Source organism: Pipistrellus hanaki (genome assembly GCF_964339955.1).
Source record: "Pipistrellus hanaki genome assembly, chromosome: 15".
NCBI lineage: Eukaryota > Metazoa > Chordata > Mammalia > Chiroptera > Vespertilionidae > Pipistrellus > Pipistrellus hanaki.
This window is the reverse complement of record NC_140517.1, coordinates 11,869,742-11,886,557: the sequence shown is the minus strand read 5'-3', so window position 1 is coordinate 11,886,557 and position 16,816 is coordinate 11,869,742. Positions and strand designations below refer to the sequence as shown.

Below are 16,816 nucleotides of genomic sequence, written 5' to 3'. Positions count from 1 at the left end.
GGCGGAGGCGGCAGAATGTTTCTCCCTCTCACAGTGTTTCCTCGACTCCTCGACCCACCACCCAAAAGAACAGGAGCAAAGGGTGGAAGGGGAGGGAAACTGGCCATACAAGGGGCATCCCGGGGCCTGCTGGGGGCTGAAGCCTGGGCATTGCCCCCTGACCCTGGGCAGATGTAGAATGTGAGAGCTTTGAGCAGGGATTTGGTCAGAGGAATTAATTAGGAAACAGGAGGCAACTCCGGTATCCAAGGAGCTAATTCTGCTTTGTGGTCCACGGGGGACAAATCTGGGCCGTGTGCACGCTAAGTGAGGCGTTCCGAGAGGAAATGAGAAAACCTAAGGAAAATATCAAATGTCTGCACTTTATGGCTGCCTCCTCAGCCTCGACAAGATGGTTTGGCGGCATGCCACTGGCCCAATGAGCTGAGGGACACCAGCATAGGAACGGAGCAGCAACCGCTGCCAGCTGACGCGGGTCCCTGCTGCTCCATCCTGGGCTTCGGGGGCAGGGCTCCTGCTCTGAGTGTCTGGACCAGCCCGGGCAGGCAGCACTCTGCCTCAGGGCCACTCACCTCCCGGTCCAGGCCGCTGGCGATGACGCCGATGGTGCCTGTGCTCCGGTGGATGGTGAACATGTTAGGAGGGTCCTTTGGCTCCTGGCTATGGATGGAGTAGGCAATCACCCCATTGTAGGTGTTGACGGCGTCGTCCTCATCTGTGGCTGTCACCTGCATCACAGAGGTGCCTGGAGGGGAGAGAGGATGAGTGAGCCCCCTTCCTGCTCAGCGGCTTAGCCCCACATTCCACTTTCTGACAGAGATCGCTAATGGGGGCCCACTTTCCATTCTCCCCTTCTCCCCCCTCCCTTTTCACTTAGAGACACAATCCTCCATAGTCACTTTCGGCTGGGCACAGGCTCACCTGGAACAATGACTATGTCCCATCGCTTCTTCAGCTAGCTGTGACCACAACTCTAAATTCTGACAAATGGGATTTACAACTTTGGGGGGCGTGTTTTCCCGAGCCTGGGTTTATTCTTCCCACCCTTCCCCTTGTCCCAGGTAGAATGGCTGGACAACCTTGGGAACCATGCCAGAACAGCAGAGCAAAGGGAGAGGATCTAGGTCTCCAACTGGACAATACCATTCCAGACTGAGCTGACCACCTGTAGGCTTTAAATAAAAGGGGGGAAGGAGAGGGGATTCTCCATCTTGTTTAAGTACTGCATTTCTTTTGGGAATTTCTGTTATTGGCAGTCTAACCAATTTATACTTCTCTGTATGGATTGTCCACTATTCGGAGAGGAGGGAAGAGGAACCCTTCCCAGCAGGGCCCGTCTTTGAGAGCATTAATATGAACCTATTGTCCTAGTTCACTGCTGGTCCCTCCCACCCTCTTCTCCAGCCCTGGGAGTTCATGTTTCCCTCAGCATAAGCCATGCTCCAGGACCTCCTGGCCTCTACTGCTTTTCTGCTGCTGCCATTCACAGCAGACCCTCGTGTCAGGTGCTTCATATTACATAAGCTGGGTGTATTCTCTCTAACCTTCAGAATCCTTTAAGGTTGATATTATTGCCATTTTCAGATGTGAGGATTAAGGCTCAGAGGTCAAGAACTTGCCAAGGGTCACAGCAGGTAAAGAGGCAAGATCAAGATGCAAATCTAGTCATCGTAGCTCCAAAGCTAGTGGTTCCTAAACCTGGTTGATCATCTGAGGCTTCTGGGAAATTTTCATATATACAGATTCCAGAGCTCTAGTCCAGGATCACTCTTACTCAGGGATCTTGGGATGGAGTAGGAGAATCTGGATTTTAAAGAAGATCCCAGGTAATCTGTTGCACAGCCAAGGAAGTCAGAGGTAGAGTGTCCTTCCAACCTTAAGGGTCTGAGCTGATCTCTAGATGGTACATAAGTTGACCCAAGGCCATAGTCCTCCCCAGCCCTCTTACCAGGCAGTGCTCCCTCCAAGACACTCCCTTTGAAGACATCCTGGGTGAACTTGGGCTTGTGGTCATTCTGGTCTGTCACGATGATGGAGATGTTCATGGGCTCTTCCACGGAGGCGCCGTTCTCTGACACGGCATGGCCAAAGAGCTGCGGGCGCACAGGTCTGGGGTCAGCTTGGCGCCACTATTCCCACTGGGCCCTGGGGCCCTGCTTCTCATTGGATGCTAAAGGTTACTTGCCTCATACTTGGCAATCTTCTCCCGGTCCAATGGCTTATTCAGTAACAGCCAGCCTGTTTCCTTCTCTATGGTGAAGATACCCTCGGGGGGACTGTCTGCCCCAGGCCCTGTGATGCTGTAGAAGATCTTGGTGCCTCTGTCCTTACTAGATTTGAGCTGGAAGCAAAATTAAAAAAAAAAATGACAGCTGACAAAGTGACCAATATCTCAGAAACCGGTGCCACAGAGAGGCTTTCCTCTGCAGGCCCCCGTGCTCAGCACCAAGAAACCTCTACTCAGGCCTTTAGGCGAGGGTCCCTGCAGCCACCAAGGACTCCCCAGGAGAAGCACAGTCATACCTGATTCAGCCGCTGAGGGAAGGGGCCCTTGCCATTCTCAGGGACAGACAGCGGCGGGAACACCCATTCTCTCTTGCGTCTCCGTAAGATACGTTTGGGTGGGGAGATCCTCAGAGCCTTGCTTTCCTGTAAGGAGAGAAGACCCCTTAATCTATTGATAGATATGCAAACAGCTGGGACACATCCACCATCCTCACCTACAGGAGGTAAGGGTCAGGAGGCAGGCCTGGATGGGTCTACTGCAAAAGAAAGATTGGAACAATCTAAGGTCCAGAGGGCCAATGGAAAATCCTACAGTACGTACATCTATGTAAGTACTATGCAGCTCTAAAAATGAGGAATAACGAAGCTCTCTCTGTGCTGACATGGAAAGACCTTTGGTATGTACTGTTGAGTGCAAAGAATAAGGTACAGAACAAAAAGCATTTTATTTAACAAACACACAGTGCTAAGCAGATGCCAGGCACTGTTCCATCTTTTGTGTAAAAAGGTAGGAAAATAAGGCCATACCTTCATATTTGCATATTTATAGACAAAGTCTGGGGAACACAGAAGAAACTAACAATGGTGGTTATCTGTGGGAAGGGGGTGGAGAGGGCATTAGGCAGATGGAGAGAAATAAGGGGAGGTAATTCCTTGCATAATTTTAAATATTTGTATTTTTTATTTTTGAACCATGTATATATTAGCTATTAAAAAAAAAAACTAATTAAAAGAAACTATGTGTGACCAAGTGCCTCATGTCCATCTTCCCAGGAGCTCATGGGATTGGCAGTTCTGTGTGGGAAATGCTTTCCCTTGGGGTTTACCCAGATGATGTGGGAAAGAAAAGGGAGGGGAGAGAAAGAATCCAAGGTTACAAGAGAATTGGACCATTACTCACGAGGCAGCTCTCTGTGCTGCCCCTACTGGGCAGTCGCAAGACTACACTATGGCAGCTGAGGGCTAACACTGCCTCCTCTGAAGGGACTAGGTGGCTCACAACAGCAATCCGGGCATGCGCGAAGAACACCTCACCCACTCCCCACCTACACACACGGGCGGACATGGTTTTACCTGGGCTCCTGTGTCATTCAGTGCAGTGAAATCGTGACCAGTGCTAAGCAGGGCTGACTCTTGCCCAGGGCAGCCCATGAAAACTGGGGAGAATGGAGAAAAAGAGAATTAGGAAGGAGGGGCTTCTGGAAGCTACCCCAGACAACAGCCCCTCGATTGGATCAAGGCGTGTTCCACTGCAGGAGGAGGCTCAGCTTTCCTCCTCTGGGCGGCAATGTGACCAGATGGGGCTTTCATGAGGCCAGAAAACCAAGATCATAGGCATTGAGTGACATCAGTACCCAGTGGCCTCATGAGACATAGGGGATGGGGAGGAGGCCAAGGTCACAGCTGGAGGCAGGAGGTTTTCACGCACTATGCATCCTGCCACATCGCTCACACAGATTGCTCTATCTAGATGAGAGCCCGGCAAAGCGCGGCTCGTGAGCCACATGCGGCTCTTTGGCCCCTTGAGTGTTCTAACACCACTTCTTCAAAATAGACTCGCCCAGGCCAAAAACAGACTTCTGGGCATGGGCCACGAAGTTTCCATCACACTGTACACACGGGCTCGCACGTGGGATTTTGTGTAAGAGCCGCATGCAAGGGGCCAAAGAGCCGCATGTGGCTCGCGAGCCACGGTTTGCTGACCACTGCTCTAGACCATCGGTCGCCATCCTTTCGGATCTCACAGACCACCAGTGGTCCAAGGGCCTCCAGGTTTCCTTAAACCAGTGGTCGCCAACCTTTCGGACCGCTGGCTGGCAACTGCTGCTCTAGACCTCAGCCTTTCACACTCCTTCTGGATCCCTCCTGCTCGGCCACCCTTTAAATGAGCGTTGTGAGTGAGTAACGATCATTCACCAAGCCAGAGCCTGGGCCCATCTCATCCTTACATCTGCCCCACCAAGGTAGGTGTTAGCCTCTTTGCAAAGGTAAGAAAACTGATGTTCAGAAGCCAGGTCAGCCGGACCCTAAAGAACACGCTAAATATTACTCACAGCCAACGTTCTCACACGCGATTCCTGTGGTCAAAGCAGGGAACCTGCTAGAGGCCACAGTGGGGCCCATCGGCACCAGGCTCTGGCCCCGTGATGCCCGTGGTGCCGGCCCAGACCCCGTGCTCATCGTCTCGCCGGGCAGCAGCACAGAAAGGACCACGGGACCAGGCCGGGCCATGGAAATGTCAGGGGGAGGCTTCCAACTGTCCTTTTCTGAAGAATCGTCCTTTAGGCTCAGTTGATGATGATGATGGTGATTGTTTATATTTTAAATCCTCCCTTAGTATAAGAATGGGTAACAGGTGAGGTTTATTTTGTAAAGTACAAAAGTAATGTGAACATGACAAAGTATTCAAAGAGTTTAATATAAAAAGGATTAATATTCCAAAGGATCAATATCCAGAAAATATAAAGAACTCCTTAAAAACTCAACAATTGGGAGCAGGCAAAAAACTTGAAAGGATATTTCTCTACACGATATACAAGGAAGGGCCAATAAGCATATAAAAGATACTCAATGTCATTAGGAGAGAGCAAATCAAAATCACAATGAGGTACCACTTCACACCCACTAGGAGGGTTATTTGGCTTAGTTGGCAGAGCTGTTGTCCTTTGCACATGCCTGAGTTTGCAACCTCATTCCCAGCAGGGGACATACAGGAGGCAGGGTAGGTCAGTTGGTTCAAGTATCCAATTCCCTAAGGTTGTAGGTTCGGTTTGATCTCTGGTCAGAGCACATACAAAGAATCAACCAATAAATGCATATAAGTGGAACAATAAATCTGTCTCTCTCTCTCCCCCGACTCCTGTCTCTCTAAAAATCAACACATTTTTACGAATGTGTAACACCCCCGCCCCTCAAACGGAAGATAGTGTTGGCAAGATGTACATAAATTGGAAACCACATGCATTGGAATGTGAAATAGTGTTTCCTCAAAAGGTAAACATAGGCCCTAACCAGTTTGGCTCAGTGGATTGGCCTGCTGAGTCAAGGTTCCCAGGTTCGATTCCAGTCAAGGGCATGTGTCTTGGTTGCAAGCACGTAGGGTTTCTCTCTCATCGATGTTTCTAACTCTCTATCCCTCTCCCTTCCTCTCTGTAAAAAAATAAATTAAAAAAAATATATATATATATATTAAAAAGGTAAACATAGAATTACCACGAGTCTACGGCCATACCACCCTGAACGCACCCGATCTCGTCTGATCTCGGAAGCTAAGCAGGGTCGGGCCTGGTTAGTACTTGGATGGGAGAATTACCACATGATCCAATAATTTCACTTCTATGTGCATACCCAAAAATTCAAATATTCATATATAAATTTTCATAGCAAAATTATTCATAATAGCAAAAAGATAGAAATAATCCAACTATTGTCCATCAAGAGATTTAACAAAATGTGGTTTATACATACAATAGAGTATCATTCAGCTTTTAAAAGGAATAGAGTTCTGATACACACTACTAGATGAATGAACCTGAAGACATTATGCTAAGTAAAATAAGCCAGTCACAAAAGGACAAATACTGTACGGTTCTGCTAACATGAGGTACTTAGGGTATAGAGTTTCTGTTTGCGAAGATGAAAAAGTTCTGGTGATGGTTGCACAACACTGTGAATGTATTTAATATCACTGAATTGTTTTTTTTAATGGTTTTTTAAATGGTCAATTTTTATGCAAATTTGAGCTCAATAGAAAAGTGGAAGTCCGACATGAGAGTATAACATGGGACAGCCATTTTGGGAAACTGGTGGTCAGTATTTACTGAAGCTAAATATACACCTTCCCCAAGACCCAGCAATTCACTCTAAGATATAGATTCAACAAAAACAGATTGACCGAAAGGCATGTACTATAATGTTCACAGCAGCACTGTTTAGAATAGCTAAAAACTGGAAACAGCCCAAATGTCCACCAAGGGAGAATGACTAGAAACGTCACGGTATTTTCACATACTGAAATGAATCCACTATAAGGACATTCTGGATAAATCTTACAAACATATGGTTCCCTAATAGAAACCAGACTGAACAGAGAACACATGCATGAATTCCATTAGCATGAAGTTCAAAAACAGGCAAAGCTAACCTAGGTGAAGGAAGTTAGTAACATACTGGCCATCATCTGGGGAGAGGACTCAGTGATGGAAGAGTGTAAAGGGGGATTTACAAGCACACACTCCCGAGCCCAGAGCCCGCTCCCAGGCGCACACACAGAGGCAGGACCTGCTGTGGGAAGGCTGGAATGTGCCCAGTGGAAGAGAAGATTGCTTAGAAACCAGCCCTGCTTCCTTGACGACATTCCCACTGAGGAGCCATGGGTTGTGACACGCCTGGCCAGTGGGAGGAAGGGGAAGAGAGATCAGGCCTGATCCAGCTCCAGAGGGCCCCAGGGGCACAAGATCCCCAGGGAGGACCTGCCCTTTACCTCCAGCACAGCTTTGTAGTCTCATCTTGAGTTATCTTTTTGCTCTGCTTTAGGGCTAAAAGGACCGGGAATGACATTTACGTCACCTTTCAAATAGGGCAAGAGTTAAATAATCTAGCCCTGGCCAGGTAGCTCAGTTGGTTAAGAACATCATCCAAGGTTGCAGGTTTGATCCCTACTCAAGAAGCAACCGATGAATGCATAAGTAAGTAGAACAACAAGTCTCAGTCTCTCTCTCTCTCTCTCTCTCTCTCTCTCTCTCTCTCTCTCTCTCTCTCTCTTTCTCTCTCTCTCCCTCTCTCTCCTTCCTCCCTGGCCCAGCCCCGTTCAAAAGGCAACCAATTAATGTGTGTTTCTCTCTGCCTTTCCCTCTCTTCCATTCTCCCTAAAAATCAATGGAAAAATATCCTCAGGTGAGGATTAACAGCAAAATAAAAGAGTTAAATAACATATGGGGTACTAACTCCATGAATTATTGAACAACTATGCAAAATGATATTTATAGTAGTCTTTAAGTTATCTAGGGAAGGACTTACACTATGAAGTAAGAATAGTAAGCAGAATGTAGAATTGCACATACAGTATTTGTAATTATGCACAGAAAAAAATAAAAAAATAAAAAATGTTGGACGGAAGTCAACCTTCCCAATGATTAGGATTATCAGAAATTTATTTTCTTGCCAGTGGAGTGACTCAGTTGGTTGAGCATCAAAAAGTTGCTGGTTTGATTTCAGGTCAGGCACATACCTGGATTGCAGGTTTGGTTCCCGGTTGGGGCATATGCAGATTAATGTTTCTCTCTCTGCATGTCCTCAGTTGAAGATTTAAAAAAAAAAAAATTACCTTCTTCTTTTTAAAAAAAAAAATATATTTTATTGATTTTAGAGAGGAAGGGAGAGAGGGAGAGAGATAGAAACATCAATGATGAGAATCATCGACTGGCTGCCTCCTGCACGCCCCCCACAAGGGGATTGAGCCTGCAACCCAGGCCTGTGCCCTTGACTGGAATCGAACCTGGGACCCATCAGTCCGCAGGCCAACGCTCTATCCACTGAGCCAAGCCAGCTAGGGCTCTTCTTTTTTTATATGATCAAGTTTTCTCTTAACATGACTCTCTTAACAGGAATCATGTCTCCCCTAAAACTCATATGTTGAGGCCCTAACCCCCAGTATTTCAGGATGTGACTGTTTTTGGAGACAGGGCCTTTAAAGAGGTGATAAATTAAAATGAGTTCATAGGGTGGGGGGTCCTAATCCAGCCTGGACTAAGGGGCTTAAACAACAAAATTTTATTTTCTCATAATTCTGGAGGCCAGAAGTCTGAGATGAAGGTGTCAGCCGGTTGGTTTCTTTTGAGGCCTCTCTCTCTCCTTGGCTTGTAAATGTCTGTCTCCTCCCCGTGTCTTTACTGAGTCTTCCCTCTGTGACTGCCGGTGTCCAAATTTCTTCCTCTTATAAGGACACCGTAACCTTTCCTCAGCTTTCTAGCAAACCAACCAACAAAACATTCATCATAATAGCAAAAGTCCAGAAAACATAAAAAAATGTTCATCAACAAGAGGTTAACTTTGGGTGATGATACCATTTATACAAGAGAACAAAATGTAGCCATAAAAACTATAAAAGAGGCCGGGACCGGTTTGGCTCAATGGATAGAGCGTCGGCTTGGGGACTGAAGGACCCCGGGTTCGATTCCGGTCAAGGGCATGTACCGTGGTTGGGCATATCCCCAAGTAGGGGGTGTGCAAGAGGCAGCTGATCGATCACTCTCTCTCATTGATGTTTCTAACTCTCTATCTCTCTCTCTTCCTCTCTGTACAAAAATCAATAAAATATATTAAAAAAAAAACTATAAAAGAGAAGGAAGCTGCTGTGCCTTGATATGAAAAGATCTTTAAGACATATTGTTGCCGAAACCGGTTTGGCTCAGTGGATAGATCGTCGGCCTGCGGACTGTCAAGGGCATGTACATGGGTTGCGGGCACATCCCCAGTAAGGGGTGTGCAGGAGGCAGCTGGTTGATGATTCTCTCTCATCGATGTTTCTAGCTATCTATCCCTCTCCCTTCCTCTCTGTGAAAAATCAATAAAATATATTTTTAAAGAAAGACATATTGTTAATTAAAAAAGGAAAAAGATACAGAACAATGCAGCAGTCTCTACAAAACGCTAACATTTGTATTTTCAAATTGTATTTGAAAAATACCTCTGGAAGGTGACTCAAAAAACTGGGCTTATTATGGGTGGAGAGACGCAGGGAGGAAATGGGGATGAGACTTTTTAGTGTACAGCCTTCTGAACGCTGACCCACGTGAATGCATTAGCTAGTCAAACACGGGTAAAAAATTAAGTCACCTTTTCCATTCTTAAAACAGTCCTCTTCCTAAGGGAAGCTCTTCAGCTAGCAGAGGGCTGGCCAGATCCATCTATCAGCGCTTTTCCTTCATGAGAGACTCAATGAGCCCTCCAGCCCTCCCCAGCAGGTTTCCCAGCAGGAGGCTTACTGGAGCGACTCCCCTCATTACTCAGAAGCCTGAATCCTCCCTCCACAGTAAAAGCTGCCAGGAACCAGAACCCTCTTGCTGCTATCTTCAAGATCTGCCCCCCAGGAACGTGAACACGCTTCACTACTGTTTGCCAGCACATTTCCACTATCCTTACGGTTCCAAATATTTATAGCACAGTATCTGGGCTGTCCGTCTATTCTCTGAGGGGACAGCGCCTTCCAGACCAGGAAGCCAAGAGTGATGTATGCCAGCTGTACATGCCTCCCACTCAGGCCACCATTCCAATTGCATCAGAGGGCCTGGCCCCATCAGCTCCAACCCGCATTCAGCTGGAGGCAGAATACAGCCAAGAGCCTGAGCCAGGCAGGCGGGAACAAGTTTCAAAGGCCCGAGACACTCAGCTAAGTGTTTTCCTATCCAAAGTCCTCAAAAACTAACCTGCAAGGTGGATATTACACCTCCTCCCCTTTCTGACAACTCAGGAAACCAGAGGCTGCAAGAAGCAGTTTCTGACCGGTAAGTATGCAAGGCCCCACAACCAAGAAGCAGCAGGACCAGATTTCAAATCCTAGAGGCAGGGCAGTGATGAAGAACATGGGAGTTGGAGACTGAAAGGCTTTGGTTCAAACCCATATTGTATAAGCATATGGAAGCTGTCCTCCTCTGGAAAACAGGAATAATCATAGCTATCTCATTAACTTACCGGGATTAAATGGGATGCTTCACACGGCATCGAGCACTGTGATTAGCCCAGAGTAAGCCTTTGGAAGGTACCTTTAGCCTACTCACAATTAACCCAGGCTTCAGACTCCAAGTCTGGGCCTGCCTCGACATCAGAGAAAAACCATCTCTCAAAGTAGGTAGGGGCTTAGCTATAGCCAAATGCCTTACCTGAGGGATGAAGCACTGAAGGGAGGAGGAGAAACACAGGGCCAAAGAGCATAAAAGGGAGCTGGCTCAGTCTGCATCTGGAGAGGACTGCTTCTAGGAGTGCTCTGGGCTAACTGGGGGAGGCAGAGGTCAGAGATCTCACGGACAAGCTGACCTGCCCACGGAAGCTAGCTGAGACAACCGTAGGAATATGAGCTTTCTCTGTAAGCCATGAGTCACAAAGAGACCGGTGAACAGTGAGCCGTGGGGCAAAATCATTACAACTTCCTCCCAGATGCTTCCTGGCACCAGTGGCTTGCATCACTGGCTCAAAATGAAATTGATCTGAAACCAGGTCTCATCATCACTCACCCACCTTCCAACAGCGGGGAAGTGAAGTAAGCAGATGTATTTCCTGTTCCCGACTGCGGCCTAGCTCCACAAGGCCACAAACCTTGGCCAAGTCATGAAGGCATGAATGGGCTTGTGTGAAACTCTGCTTGGGGCAAGCTGGTGAGTGCTGATGAGCACATGGGGCAACAGTTCAGATCTTAAGACTGGAAAACAGGGGCCTACTCTCTACACGCCTCCGGTACGGTAAACAAAGTCAGTTGACTGCTTCAGACTCAAGTTTCCAACACAGGGATTCCGAATCACAAAGTCAATGAACCTGATGAAAAGGTAGATATAAATTGATAGCGTTCAGCACTGAGCCGAAATACACAATTCCTAGAATACTGTTGGGGAAGGGAATTGATAACCTGAGACTGCTTCTAGAGAAAACTAATGCATAAGAACAAGAGTTCTGTGTATCTGCACTGGACTGGAAGACATCCAGTGGGACCAGGAGTCCCTGGCCTGTGCTCAAAGCTCCTCTCTAAAGATCGCCCCTGCCAAGCCTGACCTCAGATCCTGAAATGGCACCCCCGTAAAACCCGGGCAAGAAGAGTCAAGTCCCTGGGGTACTAGAGCTGTTGCAAAAAGAAAGCTTTTTATTTATTTATTATATTTTAAATTTATTTTTAGAGAGGGGGGAGAGGCAGAGAAAGATCGATGTGTTGTTGTTGCACCCACTCATACACCCATTGGTTGATTCTTGTAATTGCCCCGGCTGGGGATCGAATCTGTGACCTCGGGATATCAGCACAGTGCTCTAACTGACTGAGCCACCTGGCCAAGAAGTCGCCACCTCGCCTGGTTTAGGGACATACCTAGCTCATGAAGCCAGCACTTGTCCTTGCAGAGATCGCTGCACTGAGTCTGATGCAGTCAACTGACTTTGTTTACAGTACTGGGTGCGTGTGGAGAGTAGGCCTCTGTTTTTCCGGTCTTAGGAATTGAGATAAGAAGGTGCAGAGGAAAATTATGTGAAATTGCCTGGAAAAAAAGATTCTGCCAATTTCCCAAGGGAGACTGTATTGATAAAAGGTTCACTTATTAGAAACACAGGTGAAAAGAACAAGATTGGTGGAATAAGTGGGAAATGGCGCAGCTATTGTATATATTGTTAGGGATGGGGGAGTGCTCACAGGCACAACCTTCCTGAAAATTAAGCCTCAAACAAGCCCTTTGACCCAGGGATTGTGGCAGAAATCCTCCTGATGTCACAAATCCGGAACTGCAAGGATGCTCATGACTGTTGCTAGGACAGTGTATTTTTTATTTTTTAAGCTTCAACAACTTAACTTTCAACAGAATCCTTAATTACGTGTGCGACAAGTTGTTCAAATGTCTAACCTGTAGCCTTAAATGTCAAAAAAGAAGACCTGCCATGCTGCTGAAGGCGGGGCTGGGGACAGGTCACAGAACAGCCATGTTACAGTTTACACCATGCACCTGGCTAGTATGAAGTATTACTATGTTTATCTTATAAGAGAGAAAGGCAGATGCATAGATTAGGTAGATTACATATGGCCCCGAGCGTTGGCACCAGGAAGGCAGACTAGCTCTCCCCAGAACCACCCATCTTCCTGAAAAACAAAACAAAACATGAACAACAAAACAAGCTGGCGCTAGGTGAGCAGGGCCAGAGGGAAGAGGCCTGTGGTGCAACACGGCAAGGCATGCCGACAGGCAAGGGGCTCGGGGCCATTTGATTGACGCCGGGAGATAAATCGCTCAGGCAGCTCCACCTGCCCGCCAGTGCCCTCCTAGAAGCCAGGTTCTTCTTCCCAAAAGCCAAGAGCAGAGTAAGCCGACCCACCACCATGGAACTGTAAGAGATAATTCATCACCACAAAATTACCATCTTCCGGTGACCAGCTCCGTGCTGCAGCCGAAGTGCTTGGTGGGTGGGATTCCCCGGCGGTCACCAGCACAGTGGTGGCTTTACGGAGATGACCAGCTGCGGGGCCACAGCCTGGCCCTGGCAGAGTGCGACCACACTGGCAGGTGGCCCCATCTATGCTCTCCTCACCCTGCAACTGGGTCTTCCTGCAGATAGGGCAGGCAGGGCAGTGGAGGCCCTCAGCTAGAAGCCCTTCTCAGACCCAGCGAAGTAGGAGGGGCAGCTGGCCTGCCAGGGCAGGGGGCTGGAGAGGGTGCACAATGGGAGGCAGGTCCACTCCCTCCGATCAGACACCCCCCACAGACACCCTCAGTGAAGTCTTGGTTAGGTAAATGGACCTGAAAGACCTACCGAAAGTGTTCACTGAAAAAGGCAAAGGTTCTCTATGGGTGGTGACCTCCGTTTTGCTTATTTCCCATAGAACCAGTAAACACTGGATTTGCAATCAAAATGAGATGCCATTTCCCCGCCCCCTCCCCCCAACCCCCTACTTGGAAAGCTTTTTGGTAACCAGTTAAGGAGAAAGCAATTCTTTCCAGAGGATTCAGTTTTGCCTCTTTGGAAAGAGCTTCCCTCCTTACCGGTGGAAACTGCGTCCTCCCTTCAAGCCCCAGAGAAACCCAGGCTGGGCTACACTCCACAGCACTCCGAGCGCTTGACGCACCCACAGACTCAAAACTGCGCACGAGGTGTGCTGTTCGGCTCACTGATTTCTACCTTCAAGGACCAAATCAGAGCAGAGATCCTTGTGCTCAACCTGGGACACGTGGGATGGAAATTAAGGGTCTGTTGGGTCAAACTGCAGCACACTGGCTGGCCCTGCAGCCTTGAGCAAGTCACTTCATATTTAAGCTGTGTAACAGTAAGCACTCCACAAAGATAAGCCCTTATTCATTTCCAGACTCTAAAATGGGAACGCACGCACGCACGCACACACACACACACACACACACACACACACAGGCTCTGATGAGGGTCAAACAGGATATGTTGTGCTTTTAAAGGCACAAGTAACACTGTCCAGTGTGGCTCAGTTGGTTGGGTGGTGTCATCCTGTGCACCAAAGGATTGCTGGTTCATTTCCTGGTCAGAGCACATGCCTGGGTTGTGGTTTTGATCCCTGGTAGGGGGTGTGCATGAAGCAACCAATCAATGTCTAGCTCTCACATTGATGTTTCTCTCACTCTAAATAAATAAATAAATAAATAAATAAATAAATAAATAAATATTTAAAACCAGGGATAATAATTTTAAAATTACTAAGGAAATATGCATATAGACTTGTCCAATTGTAATAATCAATCAATCAATCTATCTATCTATCTATCTATCTATCTATAAAAAAAAGCAATAGGGAATATACTAATTAGCCGGGCGTAACAACTGCTCAGGGCGAGCTGCCCAAACAGATGGGCGGGAGGGGACTGCGTGCCGCCCCCATCCCCAGCGGCAGCAGGGAAGCTGGGGCTGGGGGTGGACCGGAACAGAGACACAACACACAGGAGGGCCTGTCCCCACCCCAGCTGACACAATGCAGCAGCCGGTGCTATGCCGGTCAGGTGTGGTCCCTGACCCCCACGCAGGGCGCCTCGCGATTGGGCCTCTAGTACTATTATAAACACCACTGACCCCTAACGTTTATTTACTGCATGTGTTTTGTTTTTTGTCTTTACTACCTGTGTTTTCATACACTAACTCATTTTTGTTGTTGTTAATCCTCCTCACCTGAAGAGTTTTTCCATTGATTTTTAGAAAGAATGGAAGGGATGGACAGAGGGAGGGAGGGGACAGAGAGAAGGAGGAGAGAGCAAGAGAAGAGAAACATCAATGTGAGAAAGACATCAATTGGTTGCCTCCTGCATGCGCCCTGACCAAGGCTGGGTTGAACCTGCAACCCAAGGTATGTGTCCTTAACGGGGAATCCAACCTACAACCCTTCGGTGTGCGGGCTGAGGTTCTATTATGCCACACCAGCCACGGCAACACTAACTCATTTAATCCTCACCTCAGTGTTATAAGATCCCCACTATTATCCCTATTTTACAGATGAGAAAACGGGCGTAGAGGTTAAGCAACTTACCCAAGTTTCCACAGCTAGTAAGGGGACAAACACATTAACTCAGGCACCGCAGCCCTGACCTCCAGCTCAGGCCTCTCGGCATTATGATAGTTATATTTTGAGCAAATTTCAGGGATAGAAATTTGAAACGGGGCCATAATTATTGTCTCACTTTTGTATGCAAAGTTTAAAGAAATACAAATCTCCAAAATTAAGTGTAAAAAGTCTCATAATTTCAAAACTGGAGGGACTAGTGAATTGTAAGCATTCCCTTAGCTTCCTCATCCCACACACATACACTTCACATATGTTCATATGAGACTGTAAGTCTTGAATCATGGGAGTTATGAATTTTTGAGGTTTTTAAAAGAATGCATATTTTACATCAATGCAACCACCCTGTATAAGACTGTGTATTGCAGTAATATTTGAGTTAAAAACAAACACACACACACCCATAGGCCCCTCTTGTGGGGAGGGAAAAGTTAAGACCAGAAAAGAGTATCCTCTTTAAAAATGGAAGTCAACTTTTATGCAGCACAATGCTTGCCAACTACATTTTGGAATCTGAAGAAAACTTGAGGGGAAAAAATGCATTTTTGCTTTGACCGAACGTCACATTCTCAAGCTCTCAACAGCTAAGGAAAATAATACAAGTGCTAATAAATTTGTTACATAGTTAAATTTTTTTACTTTTGGTGATTTCAAATGCTTTCTGAAAGTCAGATAATTAAGACATACAACAATAGTTAGTGTGAAAACTAAGATTTTAAAGTGGTACTGTAACCTTATTAAGCTTACAGCAAAGCTTGTCTTGAAGGTTAGTATTCAAACGTAAAGGCTTAATTTATCTGGATGGGGTTAAGATGAACAATTCATTCACTCCTTTCCACAGCAATCTTTCCTAATAAGGTGATTCCTGATAGTTAAAGAGTTCTGAAAGTCTAAACACTTCACAATTTTTATGGTAACTCCTCCCCACTCCACATCTGTCAAAGATAAAAATAGGGGTCAGCTATATAAATCACCGCATGTCTACCACGTGGAAGACCACGGAGCTGCTAATGGACAAGACAGATGTGTATGTAGCACTCTGGAAAGCAGCCTGATTCAGTAAGTTAGGAAAGCTGCAGAGTAGTATCTTTGTGCACAATACAGACCAATTCTTGTTTTAAGAATCTTGGTGTGCATCCATACATTTTTCCTTTTTTTTTGTAAAGAAAAAGGTCTGCAAGGATTCACATTAAACTGTTAATTGTGCTTATCCTTAGGGAGTAGAACTGAGGAAGAGAAGAATTTTCACGTGTTTATTTCTGATTTGCTTCTATTGAGAGGCAGTGACATTTAGTGGCTAAAGCTCAGGCTGCTTAGATTTGCATCCAAGATCTGCTATTCACTAGCTGTGTGGTCTTGGGCAAGTTACCTAACCTCTCTGGTTTTGGTTTTCTCATCTGTAACAAGAGGGTGATAGCAGTATCTAATTCAAGGGATGTCATGGTAATTAAACAAGCTAACACATAAAATGCTAAGAGCAGTACCTGTCGCATAGTAAGTGCTATATATTTGAGTGGAAAAACATGGTTTTTACAGTGAACGTACACTTATGTATTAACGTAAAATCCCAACCACCCAACCCTACATAAACTATATAAAATAGTAAACCAGGAAGGGAGTATGATGAAAATAAAAAGCTCCCTAGGCAATTTTAACACTCAGTCAAGCGTGCAAATTACTGACTCAGGAGGCCAAAGGCAGGGGCGAACCAGTTAACAATGTGGTTGAGTCCCCGTTGGGGAATGCAGGAGAATTCTGGAAGCGGAAAAAGACAAGAAAATAACAGGTCTTGAAGGCCTGGTGGGAAGCCCCAGCCGAAGCCGGCTTCACAAGGAGAGGGCAGGGCGTGGGGCTTGGAGTCTTGTTCCGACTTGTGTGCGGGGGAGCCCACAGGTAGCTGTCTTTTCTCTCTGCCTGAAGCTACGACAAGATAGGGCTCGTTGTGAAAAGGCAGCCAGCCCGACCAAGACACCCGGGATGGGAGCTGAGCGCTCCTGCCCCATCACGGACCAGCCTGCAGCCCACCTGCCTCCTCGGAGCTCCGGGGCCAGG

General features: G+C 46.8%; 2 protein-coding genes across 2 annotated transcripts in view; one reads left to right on the top strand and one right to left on the bottom strand.

Annotated features, from left to right (window-relative positions):
* The window catches only part of LOC311610140 (dipeptidase 2-like), a 564,319-nt gene that overhangs the window by 77,138 nt on the left and 470,365 nt on the right, over positions 1-16,816 (top strand). The window lies entirely within an intron of this gene.
* Positions 1-16,816, bottom strand: part of CDH3 (cadherin 3) — a 40,512-nt gene that overhangs the window by 15,033 nt on the left and 8,663 nt on the right. Inside the window, exons 3-7 of the mRNA XM_084861025.1 lie at positions 3,580-3,662; positions 2,524-2,649; positions 2,186-2,341; positions 1,949-2,093; positions 573-745 (exon numbers count right to left, since the gene is read on the bottom strand). Coding sequence (XP_084717151.1) covers positions 573-745; positions 1,949-2,093; positions 2,186-2,341; positions 2,524-2,649; positions 3,580-3,662 — 683 coding nt within the window. The remainder of the gene's footprint in view (positions 1-572; positions 746-1,948; positions 2,094-2,185; positions 2,342-2,523; positions 2,650-3,579; positions 3,663-16,816) is intronic.